This window comes from Seriola dumerili, unplaced genomic scaffold (assembly GCF_002260705.1).
Source record: "Seriola dumerili isolate Sdu_G_001 unplaced genomic scaffold, Sdu_1.0 BDQW01000035.1, whole genome shotgun sequence".
In the NCBI taxonomy this organism is placed as follows: Eukaryota; Metazoa; Chordata; class Actinopteri; order Carangiformes; family Carangidae; genus Seriola; species Seriola dumerili.
Window position 1 is genome coordinate 451510 of NW_019174290.1, and position 19230 is coordinate 470739.

A 19230-nucleotide genomic window follows, 5' to 3' on the forward strand; every position below is an offset into this window, starting at 1 on the left:
AATGTGATACAGCAAGCTTTTCCCTGGCTTGTTATAAATAGACTACTATAAAATATCTACTCCACTTGGAAATTTATGTGGGAGAAAAAGGGGGAGGAGGAGGAGGAGACTGTATAAAGCTTTTTTTGGATGAAAAACTACTTTTATCTTGACGACCATATGGAGTGTTTCATAATGTAACTATTAGGTTTTTAAACACAATGAAAGGCTCACACAGTTTCAATTTTCACTTAGAGTAAAAAAAAACAAATAAAAAAATATATAAAAACAATACCAATGTTGAATTAAAGTTAAATCAAAAATTTAATTTAGTGATGACTGATACCTTACACAATAAAATTGAAATATCTAAACACATAGAACATTTTTAGCATAAACAAAACTTTTAAAGGCCATATGTGTTGAATTGACAACTTTGACACCCCGAGTGGAAACATCAAAAAGGACAATGTTTCAGAGAGCGATGCACACCAACACGTGCGATGCAAACATTTTTACTGGGATTGCCTCATTTTTTTTCACAGAAGCTACGTCAGAAATCACCCACTATTTACTATATACTGCACTATATTTACTATCCACAATTTTACAGTATTTGAGTGTCAAACTGTGACATTTATTCACATTTAGTGCCGTTAAAGATCCCGAAAAAGGAACAGAAAAGTAGCGTCCACTGAATTTTATAGTATGTTTTTGTTTTTTGGTAACACTCCAACAATGCAGTGTCTCGCATTTTATAGATGCAAAAACGAACATGCAACTCTATTCCTGTGAGTATCTAGAATCTTAATTTACTGCTTACTATAGATTCATCTACTGAGTGTATATTGTGCAGGAATTAGTGAAGGAGTGATTTGGAGATTTCAATGGCCACAATCAATGGATAAATTTGCTGGGAGAAAACAAATCTGCACAAATTTTTCACATTAACCCTTGGTGAACACTGACCTGTGGATCCTGCTTTATACCATCGGAAGTTGTCTTGAGAGTGTGTTTCTGGTGTGACCAGGGCTTTAAAGAAAAACTGACTTTCCCATAAAATGTTACCGGTGCATTTTCGAAGTTGCACTAAATGTTTCTGTTCTCTGTCTGTAACACTGTCACACTTTAGCTTGATAGCAGGGAGCTGGAACCGGCCCAAAGAACAACAAACAACAGAAGAGAAGAAGAAAAAAAAGAAGACAGAACAGAACGAGTGGGATGCATCACAGGAGAAGCTGCTGCCAGGAGGAAGTGACAGCAGCGTCACGGCACGAGTGTGGCCTTTCAAAATCCAAATCGGTTCTGACCCATTTCCCCTCCATCATTCCGGTTCTTTGTCTGTGTGTGTGTGTGTGTGTGTGTGTGTGTGTGTGTGTGTGTGTGTGTGTGTGTGTGTGTGTGTGTGTGTGTTGTTGTGTTTGTGTGGTGTGTGGTGTTGTGTGTGTGTTGGGTGCACTGAAGCTGTTCAGGGGGAATGAAGGGAGAGAGAGGGAGAAAGACAGAGGTGGATTTCTGTTGTGATGGTATTAGCCTCTGTCAGGATAAATGGGCTTTAATTGGGGGAGTGTTTGGTCCAACACAGGCTGGATTTTCTACACACTCATGCGCTCAGTCGCCCCACTGTCATCTTCTTTCATCCAAATAGGCTTCATCTTGGTATCAACAAGCTTCTTATCTCTGCTTCTCTTGCTCTCACTCTCTCACAGTTTCCTTTCCCCTCCTCTTTCCCTTCCTACTTTCCCTTCTCGCCTTTTCCCCTCCCTAGCTCTCGTTTATGTGTCCTCACAGGAACCTGTAACACTGAGTCAGATTAACTCATTTTAAATAACTACATGTGTATGGTTGAATTAAGGATATTGTGTAAACAGCCGTGCATGTGTGTGTTTGTGCATGAGAAAGTGAGACAGACAGAGGGAGAGTAAATGTGTACGTGCTTGTTTGAATGCTTGAGGCTGGATTTCCAGATTCCAGCGCCGCTTTATGAAGCTTTAGCTCTGTTGAAGTCGTTTACATTCCCTCAGCAATTTGCTTCACTAAGAAATGGATGAATGCAAACTGCTTTTCGTGTCACAGATTCTCACACACTAAAGGACCATACCGGTGGTGTTGCATGGTTATGGTCATTAACTACAAACTGCACGACCATAACACCACTGCCATCCATAACCACACAAAGTGTACCACAACTCCTTAGATTGACTGGCTACTTTTGATGTAGATATTGATTTCCTTTCATTTCTTTAAATTATTATTATGCTGAGTGGTGATGTCAACAAGTTCCCAAAACTACATTACAAAACAAGTTGTTAATAATTACCTTCCAGTGCGACCAATGCAAGCTTTGTCTAATTTGGCACCCACTCCACCACCTCCTCAGTTTATAAGGCTTGGAAGGGTTGGCAACTTAAAACGACATGGTTAAGGTTAGGGAAAGTTTTTGGTCATGGTAAAAAAAAAAAAAAAAGCAAAGTTTACTGTTGGTGTAAGTCAGGATGCGAACAACAGTCAACGTCTGTCTGCTTCTGCTTCTCAGAAACAACAGTCATTATTCACGCTGTCAATAGCTGGCTCAAAAGTGTGTGACCCGCCAACATTTAGTCCGCAGTTTTGCATCCATCCTTTCTTTGTTTCGTGGGTTCCAGAGATTCCTGTTCACACACCACTTGAAAAGCTGTTGTAAGTGATGAATTTTAGTTTGGTGAACCCTTGACCCTTGCATATAACTCCAACAAAATTCTCTCTCTTTCTCTCTACCTCTTTTTCTCAGGGCAGTCAGTTCCCTGTCTGGACACTCATTAATGAGCTTTATTACACAGCAATTAAACACTGACACGGTCACTAATCTACCGCTCACACACACACACACACACACACACACACACACACACACACACACACACACACACACACACACACACACACACACACAGAGGAGAGGAGGATAATTTAGGGGAGAAGTGGGGCCACTGACTTTCTGAGCAACTTATTCACAAAATGTTTTTCTAGGTAGGCTATGAGTTAACCTCCACAAAGAGAGTTAATTATTAGTTATTACTTGTGGCTCAGTCCTTAGTGATGTACAAAATTAAAGTTTATCATTATCATCAGGACTTTTTATTTTTTTTTTTATTACAGTTGTAATACAGCTGTGATTGTTTCCTGTAGTTTGCTGCCTGTCTACAATGTTCTGTCGTCTTTTATGCAAAGCGCGTTCTCGGTGTACTGCCACGGGGACGCGCACAGCTATATCCTGTGACTGAAAGCATCTCGACTTCATTCACCCCGGAGATCACACGACCGCGGGGAGCGGACATCAAACTCCTCTGGGCCTGAGGTCTGAGAGTTTTTTCTCTTTTTTTCTCGCTCTTTCACGCCATTCGTTTTTTTTGGCTCAGGTCATTTCTGGAATTTTCAAATTAAAGGATTTAACAAATTTTGATGAATTGCCCAGACAAAGTGCCAAGATGCTCAACCGCTGCAGGATACACACATATTTGATTTGGAACGGATTATACTGAGGACAAAATGATGGATATTGTTGGATGTTTGAATGTAAAAGAAAAGTTTTCGTTCTTCCGCTGGACACCTGTTCCAACACGAAGAGCAGCTGGACATCAACTTTACCTCAGTTAGGTTTCATTGTTCGATGACTTGGACTTAAACCTGCTTTATGGTCATTTTAATATTACTTTGGAAATCAACCTCTCTCACACCTCCAGTGATTTACACTGAATGCAGGAGCAGAATAAGCTTGAGTCTCTGCCTCAACCGCATTTCACTCAGGAGTTTAAAGATCATTTAAGTTTTATAAGCTCCTGGCTCGCACTTTTACTGAGGCTGTGGTGGTGGCCAGTTCTCCCGAGGGATGATTCTGGGCTCCCGAGGCCAGGGAGCGACAGCCCAGCTCCTGCAGTGGACCATCGCCTCGTCCTGGTGCCTATGCAGCGGATCTGAGAGGAGATGAGACCCGCAATTTACCACCTCCTCGCCGGCTGCCTCTGCCTGTTACGCACCGTCGCTGAGGTAAACCGGGCGAAAGTGTGTGGTGGTTGATAGATGCTGCTGGTTGCAGTCAGATGTGGTAGACATTTGTTGCAACTCAAAGAGAAAAATAATGCAACGGATTAAAATGATGTCTGCGTAATTACGCACGTGTTTCTACTGTCCTTGGCTCAGTTAGGCATCGTTGCTGTCGGTTTAACCGGCTTTGTGGAGCTGTTTTCAGATTTGTGATGACTGTATGTATCTGTGTCCTTTTGCGCACCAACAGGCGAAGCTTCCTAACTCCATACCCAGTAAAACGGCTGTCTCGTTGACTTTCTCCCCGCAGGAGTCTCCTCTCCCCCGGGAGCTGTTGGAGCGGCTCTCCCGCAGCGACATCCGCAGCATCAGCGACCTCCAGCGGCTGCTAGAGATAGACTCCGTAGGTAAAGCGCTTCATTATAATACAACTCTCTCACTCCTAAGAGCTGGATTAGAGAATTACTGTAAAATTAAGTTATGCAGCAAGCATAGAAAATTCAGTTCATATGACGTTTGTGGATATTACATGAGCACAATGTACAAGCACCTACTCCGCTGTTTTTCAAAGTAAAAGCCCATTGATAAAATGTGTGTAGCATCAAAGTCATCTTGCAGCCGGAAAGAACACAAAGTGGTGTAGGTGGATGCAGAGTGTGTCACTGGCTGACAAACTTGCATGTGCTGGTCAGGGCTGCTGCTTCCCTTTCTGTCTGTTTCTTGAAAGACTGAATTGAGGTATTAGTTGCATCTTGTTGATTGCATAGTGAGAGGATGCTGTCCTCTCATCTCATTACTGGAGTCTTGATCTCTGCACCATCCTTGACCTCTGAGTTTACTTTGACTTATCAGATGCTGTTAATCGTAAGCGAGGAATGAGTTGTACATTTGTGAAGAAAATGTTTTTACCAGTTTTGTGCTTAAAAACCAGTTTATTGGTTATGTGAAGTCAGAATAATAGCATAATGTCTTCTGTGGTTAAAGTATAAAACAAAACAAAAAAAAACATGATGTCACAGTGATGTCAGCAGAGGTGTCAGGTCTTGGACTTGGAACTAAAGGTTTTTGGAGGGATGCCTGCATTAGAAACCTCAGATGGTGTGGAGTTTTAAAGCTGTGAGCATTTACTAGGCATGGAGGATCTAATAAAGAGGCAATTGCATTATGGGAACTGTAGTGTGTTGGAGCTTCACCTATACTAAGGACAACGCTGCAGCACTGATTTTGACCATTCTTTTTTAAAATGGCGCCTTGCAAGTCCTCAAACTTTATGGAAGTGCAATGCTACAACTTTAGCCGTTAGTTTGTGTTGATGGTCTTAGTTTTCACTCTGTATCTGAACTTCCTGCTGGTGTCACCAGAGAGTCTGAATATTTAGAGCAATTGCCTAATTTTTTTCAGTCAGAGGAACGAACGCATTTACTGCCATTAACTCAGTTAAAATTAAAGAAACAGCTTACACGAAACAGTGTTTTTGATTCCCATAAACGTTTCCATATCAAAGTACACATTATTCCTCTGCTGCCCGTCAAATACATGACACTCACAGAAGGAAAAAAAGAGTCTCTGAACCATAAAAAAATCCCTTGTAAAACTTTTTTTTTTTTTTTTTTTCATTTTAAAAAATGTGACATCTCTGTCCGTCTCATCTGAAGCATTGTAGTTAGCTGGAGAGAGCAGTTAGATTCAAGTTAAGGGAAAAATGTAAAATGAAACAAACATTATTTAATGAATTGGCTGCAACTCTTGCCTTCAGTAAACAGTAGATGCCAGTTCTCATTATCAAGGTAATAAATCAGAACACACTGAATCAGCGAGGTGAAAAAGGAGGAAATAACTGTGGCATAAAACAGGCTTAATTGAATCTATGCCTTGAGTCAGACTCTTAAATTTCTGCCACAGAAACTTGTCTTTTGCTCTGAACTCGTCGCCTGTGAAAAATAGTTGATTCATTTTTTTAATGTCTGCGGCTCTGAGCGGTGCCACCATTAATCCTGGCATCATTGAGATGCAAATGTCGAGTGTGACGGCTCCCCGGCTCGGTGGGGGTCAAGTGGCTCACTTCATTATGCTGTTGTCATGCTGCCCATTATTGGTTTGAGAGCAGGGCTCGCTGGAAGGCTGCTGTGTTGCTATGTATAATTCATGCTCAAATTCCTGCATGTCAGGGCGAGCGAGAGATGCACAGACTGAGAGAGAGAGAGAGACGGAGATGTCGGAGGAGGACTTTGTTGGGTTTCAGAAGCACATTGTGTATGTAGGCAGGCGTGTGTGCGTGACTGCTTGCTCACACACAAGGCACTAAGAGTGACGGGTGCACTCACACACTCACACACACAATCTCGAAAAGAAGTGTGAGGTTTGGTATTCACTATCAAATAAAAACAGTCCTGCCAATACCTCGTTTATGGTGATTTCCAGGGATCTTTCTCTCTCTCACACACACACATGCACACACACACACACAGACAGACACACACACACACACACACATAATCTTTGGTCAGAACTTATTTCCTCTGAATAGTCTGTGGATATCGTTTGGTTTGGCAGTGTTGAGGACTGAAATGGTTTGATGAAGCCGCGAACACCATAAAGAAAGAAACACTTGAATAGAACATCTCATGATGTACAAACACACAGAGGCGGAGCTTGGTTTAAAAAAAAAAAACGTGCCTGCTGTCATGGGTAAAATCAGCCATCTCTAAACGAAACATAAGCATCAGCTTGGATTTTACAGCCTGTCGAGGTTGAAGATTAATTTATTCGTGTATGTGCTGTTAATTAAAGCATAATAGTCAATGAATGGACTGGGAGCGTCACCAGAGACTGCACTCTACAACTACTCAGATTCCTTCTGTTTATTTATGCTGTGAAATACACACAATCACCATTTACATTCATCCTCCTATAACCAAGTCCTAACTCTAAAATAAAAGGTTTCGTTCTGTCCCCAGATGGGAGGGGAGCTTCCACAATGTGACTGTTTGAACAGGTTTTTGTCCTCATAATACGATTATGTGACCACAAACACTCAAGTCGCATCATGATGCTAAGGAAGAATGTGAAACACAACCTGTCAACTGGTATTATAGAAACTGTGAGGACTGAGTTTAGATTATCGTGAGTTTTAAGATTATAGATAAATATTTCTGGTTTAGATAAAAACAAAAAAAACAGATGAAACTGCAAACAAACTGTTCACTGCTCAGGATGAGTCAGTTTATCATCAGACTTCCATATATTACTTATATAATACATTTTATGTTATGCTGCCACTACTGTTTTATGTGAGCTGAGTTAAAGCTGGATAGGCAACATCCAACCACAGAGATAAGCAACACAGATGCATCAAACTCAGATAAAAGTTCAGTTTGACTCTCCACACAAACACTCAGAAAGAAGGAAAGTTTCTAAACACTCAAGAAAGCAAAGACTCTGATTTAAAGTGATTTGAGTCCTGGCTGAACAAAACAACGTTTTCTCTGCCATAGATTTCTGTCTGACCCACGAGTGACCTCAGTGAACTCCTGATGCAGTGTGTGTGTGTGTGTGTGTGTGTGTGTGTGTGTGTGTGTATCCGTGTCTTTATGTGAATTAGGTCTCACCTGCTACGTTTACTTACAGAGAACCCAGTAACCCGTTGACACGTATAAACATCGTAACTCAGTTAGAATAACCAGGTTAAGCTCTGATCAGGAGAGACCTGAAAGATGTCTGCAACAAACAACTTAAACATCCTACTCTTCTCACTTTTTTTATTTTGTTTGTTGTTGGTCGGTCAGTGATCGCAACGTCTCAATAACCATTTCCTCTTTTGCTTTGATCAACACTTTAGTCTGTATCAAGATGTCTTGAAATTTATTGTAAGATTTTCATAGTTTAAATGTGGATATGAATGGTCCCAAGAGGAGGAGATCTAATGTTTCAGGAGACCCCTTCATCTTCTTTTACACCAAATTTTCTTTCAGTTTTATGAGGATATATCTTTGGCATTTTCTAAGTGTTCATGCTTCCAAGCAAATGAACTTCTTACATGTGATTTTTCCTTCAAACAAGTCTCAGTGTGTCGGTGAGTTTGACCTAAAGGATCTGGGAATATTCTTGAATGGTTTTGTTAACAGTGAGAGCGTGTGTGATGTCTGAATGTGTGTGTGTTGTTTTGTCTTTGCCCAGAGAACGAGGTGATCGAGGAGACCAAACACCGCTACCACAAGGACTTTTCTCACAGCTTCCCTGACCTGAAGAGAGCACACACGCCCACCAGACACAGGAGGAGCACTGGTAAGACACACACACGCACACACACACACACACACACACACACACACACACACACACACACACACACACACAAAAAGTTGGTTTATTTCACATTGACATCATTTGCATAATACCCTGTGTAATAAAATGTTAACCCTTTAACACCCATTGCCGTGGAGATGCCATGTTTTTTAGATTTCAGTTGTATAATCTTACGTGAATTAAAAATGAATAAAACGATGAGAATCTAATCCATCAATATAAATCGTACATTTTCATGTTGATTTGTAATTTAGCATAGCACTAGGAGTTCTCCATCGCTCTAGTATAGAAGATGGAACAGCAGGTGGGTAGAAGTGATATTTGGGTCTAACGTCTGTTTCATGCCAAACTTCTATAACCTTTGACCTCTTTGTTCCCCTCCAGTGGTGGAAGAGGCCTTGCCAGCGGTGTGTAAGGTGCGGACGACGATCTATGAGATCCCCAGGAGCCAGGTGGACCCCACCTCGGCCAACTTCATCATCTGGCCGCCCTGCGTCGAGGTGAAACGCTGCACTGGCTGCTGCAACACCAGCAACATGCGGTGCCAGGCGTCCCGCAAGCACCACCGCACGGTCAAGGTACAAAACAAAAAGATGCTTCTGCTCTACATGTTTGAAAATGTGTTGACATCGAAAGAATCTTTTGGGAATTTGGTGAAAAGTCAAAGGTCAAGCTCATGGTGACTTTTACAAAACATGGTTTTGGCCTCATGAACGTGATAGCTCAGTTACACCTTGAGGGACTTTGGTCAAGTTTGGTACAAACACTTATAAGAAAAATTCTAGCCAATACCAGCTTCATGCTAGTATTATAACTAATATAACAGTATTACTATTACAGGCTAGCAACCTCCCATACCTGCACTAGCTTAGACAGCAACACAACAACGATTATAATGGAGCCGGGAGAAGGAAGGGTGGGAGGAACAGAGTGGTTTCCTTTTGAGTCTCATTCTAGCGCTAGTTTGATTTCCAGAACTTGCATGTTGTAGCTTTAAAACTAACTTTATTTTCATCTGAAGCTTGTTCCAGTGCAGGAAGAACCTCCTATCAAAAATACCAATATGAGCAATCATACCTAAGTCTTTTTCTGACATAGATTCTTGTGCCCAACCAGCAGTACAGACAATTAACCTACAGCCCTGCTCACTTCATAATCATAAATCTGATTATATATTTATTGTGGTGAGATAAACTGATACATACAAACATAAATAGTATGAAAGTATCAAACAAAAACAAACAAAAAGACAGTAGAGGAAGCAAATGTAATTTTCTAAACTTTTATTCTCACTATTTCGACATGTTGGCATGTTGTTCGTAAACACCGTTAATCACTCTACAAACATTTTGTAAAAGCCCTTTGTTATTTGTCTTTTAGTGGCCTCGACCTTGAACACACACACAGAACTAATGATGGCATGTAAACACACAACCACTTACTACTGGAGGTATACACTCCACACCTGCCAAAAACAATTACTCTCCCTAGCTTGACTATTGTGTTGCTGTTTGTGTGTGTGTGTGTGTGTGTGTGTGTGTGTGTGTGTGTGTGTGTGTGTGTCGGTGACGGAGAGTCTGGCAGTGAGTTACTTCAAGAACATAATAGCTTCCTTTTGATCTCTGCCAGAGCTGGAAATAAGACTCACTAAATCCCAACTGGTTCACAGTCACACCCTGCCAACGGGAAGCTGAACCAAGGTGTGTGTGTTTGTGTGTGTTTGTGTGTGTTTGTGTGTGTGTGTGTGTGTGTATGTGTGTGTGTGTGTGTGTGTATGTGTGTGTGTGTGTGTGTGTATGTGTGTGTGTGTGTGTGTGGGTGTGTGTGGGTTGGGTAGGTGGGGCTGTTCTGCACACAGGAAAGGTATCCAAGATGCACTTTTAAATCTTGAACATAACATTAACTAGTGCATGTAGCATGTGTCTGCGCAGGATGATGCACAGTCATCGCACAGGTTGATTTATGGATTCACCATCACTACTATGGAAGTTTCAATTATGCTCGTGGAAAAGACATTTTGAACTATGTTACCAGTGTTTAATTAGACAAAACTCTTAACTGGGCCTACATGTAAAAGATAAGTAAGATTAAAAAGCAGGCGTTGAGAGTGAGTGAGTGGACAATAAGAAGAGTGAATGATGGAGGAATGAGAATAGGAATTAGTGTGTGTTGCCAGAGGTCAAGAGGTATAAAAGTGGAGAAAGAGGAGGAGAGGGCGAACTTGATTCTCTGTGCTTTGGCCTGCTGATACACAATCTGAGATGAAAGGACCCGTCCTTCGTCTGCTTACAGAGGAAATCAAAAATAAAGTCACTCACATGTGCTGAGATCCAGCGTTCAGAGGGTAAACGGTCACGATTGCAAGATGGACTCGCACACAGCCAGAGGGGATATGGCAGGGCTAAGGTTTAGCTGGGGTGTCCATATGTGAGACAAAGAGAGAGAGAGAAAGAAAAATAACATTAGCATTAGAGTCTTAACCTCACTGCTACCGTATCGGGCTGTGAGTGTGAAGCAGGTGAGGTGAGAGTGTTTACCTCCAAATCTGAGGCTGTTGTACTCTGGATAATGATGGATTGGCCCTTCAGGTTGGAGCAAGTTACTGCCTCAAGTGTCTCAGGGTCTTGCACATGCAAGTGTAAGTTGGAGTGTGTGATAGACAAGCGGGTTGTTACAACGTTGGTCTGGATGCGGGTGTTGTACCAGACTATCTTGGTGACCTGAACCTGAAGGGAAGGCTCTTGGTTAGTCAGTTGATCTGCATCCAGCCCTCCAACCCAGCGGCCCTGTCCCCTTAAATACTTTCATATAGAGTTCAATATGCACTTTCCCCACCCAGATGTATCTTGCTGCTGCAGGGATTGAACCGACGACCTTTTGATCCAAATCCTGCTGGTCAAGTCTTTGGGACATTTAACAAAACCACAAATTTTCCCTAATCTTAGGCAAATGTCTTGGTGCCTGAACTTTAAACACACAGGGCTCATCATGCCCATCATCCACCTGAACTCCCGTCCCCTTGTCCGATGTCAGACTGTGACTGAGTTTCCCTCAAATATTTTTGTCACTTTCTAAAACTGACAAACTAAGAGACGGCCCAGTTCATCCAGTGATGGGCCAGGTGTGTAAGGCAACTTACACACTTTTTTTCCCTCTTTAACATTCCTCATACCACAACCTGAGGTATTCACTGTGATCCCCAATTGAATGGTTATTGCATCTCGTCCCTGTCTATGCAAGATTTCTGCCCCCCACCTTCAAGGGAACAGCTCTAAACACATTTAGGGGTTTTTAGATAATAAAAGAGTGAGATTTTGAATTCGAGCAGCCCCTCACAGGGTCTCAGGACTCTCCCCTTTAAAACGCAGTCGTGTATGTTAAAGCCTGCTGGGTGCTTTAGCTCCTCACCTCAGCTGAACCTCTGTGTTTTTCAGTCTCTGCTCATCGGTGTCTGAGTCTGTTCAGACTTGAAGCAGAGATGTTTTGCAATCAGACCTGAAGCTCCACTGACTTGGCTCCTTGTCCTCCATGTGAGCATCAGCATGTAGTGTGTGTGTGTGTGTGTGTGTACCATTGTTTCTGTATGTTTACAGGACGCTTGCATGTGGTCACGGGTTTCTGTTTATAAATGTGTGTGTGTGTGTGTAAGATGAAGACAGACCTGCTGCTGTTTGAGTAGGTTCAGACATTCTGAGTTAGCAGCGAGTGTGACGTGTCGTGATACAAAAACAAAACACGCCTCGCTTAGTGTCAGTGAAGTCAAACCTCTTGGCAGCGTTAATGCTCTACTTCATCCAAACAAGAGCAGACTCACCTGTGTGTTTACACAGGTACAGTAGAGAATAGTTGTCGTTTGGAGATATCAAGCTCAAGAGGCACTTTGTCTGTAGCGCTTATGTAATACATTTTTTCATCTTTTAGCATTCAGTTTGAAATGCTGCTCAACGTTCGACGCTCCCTTAGTCATTTCTTGCAGGATCACCAAACTGCACCAAATCAATATCTTTATTTGACACTTCATTCTTTGGTTACTGTTGCTAGGTCGGTCAAGCTGTCTGTTCTGGCACAGCGCACATGCAGTTTCCTGACATGAGTAGGGATTTTTTTGAAACAGTAGGTTGTTGATTTCAGGCAGAGGTACACTGAAGCAGCTTTCTCATTTCTGGCCAGCGACCGTTGACTTTGCTGTCTGAGTTGACGGTTGCTGGTGGATTTCATCAGCTATAGCTGGTTAATGAGTTCCTTGAAAACACTGTCTCCAGCTGGAGCGAGAACTTCCCCAGGCGTTTGCAGCTCCCGTTACAGCAGATAAAAACACTGTTTCCTCCATTCCTCATACTTTGGTGTTTTCGGTATTTGAAACTTTTTTACATCCTTCATCTGATTCTCTCTCTCTCTCTCTCTCTCTCTCGCTCGCTCTCTCTCTCTCTCTCGTTCTCTTCAGGTGGCGAAGGTGGAGTACGTGCGGAGGCGTCCCAAGCTGAGGGAGGTGCAGGTGAAGCTAGAGGATCACCTCGATTGCATGTGCACCAACAAACGCCACATCAGCCCAAACTCAGACACAGACAATGGTGAGCATACAGCTGCTTGTGTGTATGTGTGGCTGTGTAGGGGTGTGGGTGTGTGTGTGTGTGGGTGGGTGTGTGGGTGGGTGTGTGTGTGCGCGTGCATTGGCTCATTTCACATGTGAAGGCTGCTCCTGTCTGAATGTGTCTACTGACACCAAAATAAGCTGATAAGAGATCTGAAGTATTTACTGTGTTTTTCCTCTTTGCCTGAATAAGTCCTCCCTCAGGCCAACAAACACCCCCTCACACCCACACACACACACACACACCGACACACCTTGCTCCCTATTACACAAATCTCTCTCCTGGACCTCAGCCAGCTACCAACATCAGAAATGTCTGTGTAGCCTGGTCATTAATTGAAGCTTTGCATCTGTGACATTAAATACAAACTTGTCTACTCACTCTGAACAAAATGCACAAATCCATTCATAGCAATAACAACAATTTTTTTCTACAGTGAATCTGACTGTAAATCACACAATGAATGACATCAGTCCAGGTGATATTACACTGGAGGGCTTGCAGGAGTGTCCTGTAATCCAGAGGTCAAAGGGTCAGTCTCCGCAGCAGCCATGTGATTTCCTGCTGACTTTCTGTAGGTCACATCAACATCATCTGAGTGTAAATGTGATGGAAGTCATTCATGAAGCGCACGGCTCACTTTCTCAAATAACAACGTCATCAACTTAACGTAAAGGCTGCAGCAGCACACAAAAAAAATCTGTCTAATTAACCACAAAGTGCTGAATGAGCCACTGTTAAAATTAAGATGATCCCAATTCAGACATACAGTAATAATCACACCAGCTGTCTCTCTATATTTCTGATTTTCATTGAGAACAACTGCATGAAACTGTGAATATGTAGCAAAATGCTTTACATTAAAGGGAAGCCCAAACTTAATATCTTGACTTTCTGTTCTCATGCACTCTTGGACATTATACAGTATTCAGCGTTAATCAAGACTTAAATGGGAAAAACAATAAGTACTTCATGACTTTTATCAGCCTCACTCGGTCAACAAAGAATCGCTCCGTCATTTATTTGAAACTTTTAAAGATACTGAATCCAGCACAGCTCACATTGGCAAACGGTCCAATCTTCACAACTTAGATGAGTAGAGAAGGTGAACTGAGCTTAATTACAACAGAAATCTGCATGTTTTTGTATGTAGCACTAAAAAATATCTTGTGATGGGTGCGAAAAGGAGCTATGTTTAAGAAAGATGAGTTCATCTGTCCTCGTATTCACCTCGACCTTTCTCTCGACAGGCATCAGGTGAAGAGAGGAAGATAGATGAAGGAGTGGAGGAGAGGAAACAACAAGCACCTTTTGCCTCTAACATCGTCACCACCTGGCAGCGAGTGACTGTGAAAGGTTTGATGGGATATTTTTTGACCAGTGAGGTTTGATTGGGAGGTTTGACTCATGTGAAGCTCAACAGTACCTGGAAGCTTTTTGCAAAAAAACAAAAAACAAAAAAACAAACAAAAAAAAACAAACAACAAAAAAACAAACTGAGACCGACAAACTGAAATGAACCACAGGCACGAAGAAAGTTTCCTCGCTGTGATTCCTCGACGGAGAGAAAAAAAAAGAAAAAAGATTAGATTCTGAAAATGCAGGACACTGGCAGAAGTGAGGTGGATTCTGGGATACCGGAGGACTTATTGTCTGCGTCTTGTTCCTTCTCCAGGGTATAAACCGCTCAGTGACTCGGATTATAAACTGGATGGAATCCTTTCTTCAAACAGTGACTGGGATTAGGTTTTGTACTCCAAGATTTACTCTTCCTCAGCAGAACACACACACACACACACACACACACACACACACACACACACACACACACACACACACACACTCGCACACACTTGCACACACTCACATATGCACTTACAGTATATCCTCTTATTTTTATAACCTCTCATTTTCTATCGCTGTCTGTTTCTATTTAGGTATGTTATCCACATTAAGAATGGAGGGGAAAAGATCCTCCTGACATGTTACTGATACTAATAAACTATTTATATGAAAACAAAGTGGGAGTGTTGATCGTAAAAAAAAAACAAAGAACTTTGGTGTGTCAGAAAATGCTTGTGTGACTGAAGGATTTAAGATTTCATTTAAAACAGAAAGAGGACCTGAACAGGCTTCTCTTTGTGTGTGTGTGTGTGTGTGTGTGTGTGTGTGTGTGTGTGAGAGAGAGAAAGAGAGAGATTATCTGGCGGATCATAATACTGAAGCTAAAACCCCTGTGAATTTCTAAGTGAGAGGAACACACACACACACACCCGTCACACACAATCCCGTCCTAAAGGAGAGACGCGTGGACACACAGTGGAATTACTAACAGCTAACAGGTGATTTTTTTTTCACTCTTGTTGCACAGTTACTGTTGTTATTCCAAACCGGGGTCGAGGAAATGACAATGGTCTCGGTGAAGAGGAAGGTAAATGTTTTCAGAGGTGACCTCATCCCATCACTCGCGGACACTGGTTGACGTGGAGGAGAAAGTGACCTCATATCAAAACACGACACATCCGTCAGCTGCTCATTTAGTGTCCACTTTCATTAGTGTTTGGATGCAAGTTCTCTCACTCTGTGTTTCTCTTGTTTCTTTACAAAAAAAACAAAAGAACAAAACATATTTTCATGAGGCACAATCACATGTAATGATGCAAAATGATGCATAAATATTTCCTGCCAGGAGAGGTTATTGATTATAATTGATGTGATCTTAACATCAAATTAGAGTGACAGGTGACTAGAAGTCCAACTACTTACTCAAAAAGAAAGAAGCAGGTAGTGTTAACTAGTCTTTGACAGTACGGATAATATTGCATTGTAATCATATGTTTGAAAGAAAATAATCATCAATAAGAAATTAGATGTAGGAAAGAGTCGTGTCTTGCCACAACGATGAATCATAGAAAAGCACATCAAAAGAAGAGAGCCAGGCAGGAAAGTCTGTCTTAGATCCGCCACTGTTCTTTGACATTAAAAAAATGAAATGAATGAATGAATGAAAGATGTTCCATGAAAACAATATCGAAATGTAATTTACATTTTACAGCACATCTTGTACACCCAGCATTTCTGTGACAGTTTCCTGCACAACAACTTGTCACAAAAGTCCGTAATGAATGTAGCAGACATTTGTCATAAAGACACTTTTATCACTGTTGCATTGTACACACTTGGCACCAGGTGAAGGACAATGAGCGGTGGTATGCAGCTCATCTACAAAATAATAATGATGCACAACCTTAAATACATGAAAAAAAAAGAAAAATGCAATAAATATTTAATTCATACGAAGATAACGCTTATAAAATGTTTACACCAGAACAGTATCGCTTTTGTTGCATTGGCAATAGTAAAATAGGTTTTACGTAACAACTACACTGGTTTGGGAAAAGCAGCCAATTAGTAAACAGCAAAATAAAGAGAAGACTGTCGGGTTTGTTTCTTTTGGTGGTGAAGACATGATGTTTTTTCTTCCCTCGTCCAAACCTGAAGCCACGGAGCCGAACCTCGTAGCCATGAGGCCATTCCAGCCCCTTACTGGCATCCCACAAGACCTGCTGTTTGGGCTATTACCCTGCGGTTCCACGCAGCTCGCAGCCGCCTCAATCAGCTCTTTATGATTCAGACGTTTAACACTTATTAGGACGTGTTTCAACAGCCGAATGCATTCATAACAAACTGAGGACAAAACAAATGTTTGTTTGTTGCGGTGGTGAAAAAGCAGACGAGACAGACGGTCGGATGACTTCATGCAGGCTTGAGGTCTCTTTGCGTAACTCACTTTGCTGGCATATTGCTCTTGGAGAACCCGTGAAAACCAACTGCAGACGGCTTGCCAACACTATAACCAGAGTGGGTTTTTCTTTTAAATACATAAATTTCATAATTGAATGGTTCTTTGCGAGCTGCACAAAGACGACACTGTTTTTAAAGACTTAACCAAAAAATAAAAAATGAAAGCTTTGGTTTTTGGTTTTTTTTTAAGTTTGCAGAAGCAACACAAAGGTAGTAGTGCGGTAGTTTCATCTGTCGTGTTCTCAGCGTGCAGCTAAATACCCAACATGTGAATGTGAAACAGAGAAAGTCTCGTGTAGAAATAATGCACTGAAAAACCAGTCGTTTGTGAGAGAGGGAACAAAGAGAGAGAAGAGACAGATGGGGATAAGACTGTGTAACAGGGTCTGAAAGGTGAGAGGGAGGAAATGAAAACACTGTGTGTGTGTGTGCGTGTGTGTGCGCGTGTGTGTGTGTGGGGAACAGAGACAGTGAAAGTGTGTCTTTGTGTGTGAGACTGGATAAAAGTGGGTCTGTGTGTGTGTGTGAAACAGAGAGAGGAACTCCATCTCGCTCTAAAGCTCAGTTAAGCAGATTAACAACATGCTAGCTAAAATGCTGAACGCTCTGCAGGTCAAGTACAACCTGATATAAGCTGATGGAAGTCCAACTCGCCCCCCTCGGCTGCAGATCTCAGATCAGATTACCAAACCTCAGGGTTCCTACACTCTGCCATTAAGAAGCCGAAAGTATATTTGATTGTGGGTCAGCGGGTTTTTTCTGGATAAACACCTCCAGGTGCTGTTGCCAATATCCCGAGTTTGATTCGTTTTTCACTCATTTATGGAGGTTTGTCCTTGAATGTGTAAAGTTTCTCACAGAGAACATGGCCTTAAAGTTCCCCTCCAGACATGTTTTAATCAATGTTAAAATAAACCGGAAAAAATGATACGCAGTGCGTATCAAGATGAATAGTGTTCAGAGGAAACATCAGAGAGACTCAGAGGAGGAGGAGGAGTCTGTATAGAAGACGTATCAGAACGATTAGCGTAATTATTGGTTTATGTTGTGTGTTAGCTTGTAACTGGCAGTGGCTGACACAGTGTTAGCTGTTGTGCTAATGCAGACTCTCGCTCTCTGTACTGAAAAGGTTTCGGGTTTATTTTTGCCCCACCCCTCGTCTCCGCAAAGTTGACAGGATTGGTTCCTTAGGTCATATGACGTATGAAACCCTGGCTGTCTGAATCTGTTCTAATGAGACTGTCATTGGTTCAAGGTGGAAAAACTCAGTCATGGTGTTGACGAATTATTTCCGCTCATGATATTTCTTGTATTATATTAAAAACTTGTCGGTCGCTCGGTCACCACTGAAATGTCTCCACAGCCATTGGATGGATTGGCATGGAATTAGCTGCACACATTCATGCTATGTGCGGTGACGTAGTATGTAGAGTCCACGTGAGGAGGAGGTTGGGGCGGATGGATGAATCGACAAAACACAGGGCCGGTGTTTGTTTCCCATGTGAAACGGTTATTGGGGTTTCTTTTACCCGTGACCTCAGCCATGTGTTTATGATCGCAACCGTGACGAAGAAGGCCCTCTGACCTTAATGAAGACAGGCCAGTGCCCAGTATTTTGAATTCAAGGTCAGTCCTGTATGGCATTATCATCAACTCGGTGTCTTCTCACCCTCCTACTGTCTGTCTTTACTGCAGTGATGTCAGACTCAGTCCTGATTAAGAGGAAAAGTCTTTTTCTATCTCTTCTCCTCCCTGATTTCCTCCTCCCGTTTCCATGTGTCAGTGTGTCTGCTTTATGAACACTCAGATAAACACGTCCACCTCCCACCATCAGACGTGCCCACTGGATACAGGCGGGACGGAGAGATCGCTGAGGTTTGGCATCGTCGGATGAAGATTTACTGCTGTGTGGTCAAGGCTGATGTTTTGGCTCTGGATCATGTGAAGAGGTTTGATTTATTTCCAGTGATGAACAGTGATGTGAACAATTCCTGTGAAAGTAAGATGCAAAAAAAAAAAGAAAAAAGAAGCAATTTCTAAATTCACATGGTTATTACCTGCTATTCCATGATGCTAATTTTCAGCTGGTGTCCATTATATTGTCCCTCCAGGTTTAACCTCTGCTTCTTTGTGCGGCAGGGGTATGACATTACGTTCTTCTTGTTATGAAGCGTAACAAATCCATTTCAACATGATGGTCAAAGCCATTTCCTCTGTTTGTGTATCTCCTCCTTCCTGTTTTCCTCCTTTAGGGCCTGCAGGTGAACCAGCTGCCACCGGTCCACATAAGAGCTCACACCTCCCTAAGCCAAATACTGTAACTGTGCAGAACAGAAGGATGAGAGAGAAGCAGATATCTACTGAACACATGAGTCAGAAAATGATGAATTACTGGCTGAAAAAGCTGCAGGACGTACTGTACCTTTAAGAGAGACGAAAACAAGAAGAAGCTCCCACTGTTTTTGGTTTGTCAGACCTCTAAGAATGATTGGAGGGAAAGAGATAGAGATTTTTGGACTCCCTTGGG

At 42.1% G+C, this 19230-nt stretch overlaps 1 protein-coding gene across 1 annotated transcript; it reads left to right on the forward strand.

Annotated features, from left to right (window-relative positions):
* The first annotated feature begins 3674 nt into the window (after positions 1-3674).
* On the forward strand, positions 3675-18968 carry LOC111216525 (platelet-derived growth factor subunit A-like). The gene is made up of 8 exons (XM_022738052.1): positions 3675-4005; positions 4313-4409; positions 8179-8286; positions 8692-8885; positions 12752-12878; positions 13336-13431; positions 18511-18652; positions 18956-18968. Exons 1-8 carry the CDS (start codon positions 3943-3945, stop codon positions 18966-18968), a joined length of 840 nt encoding a protein of 279 aa, XP_022593773.1. The 5' UTR covers positions 3675-3942.
* Positions 18969-19230: the final 262 nt, after the last annotated feature.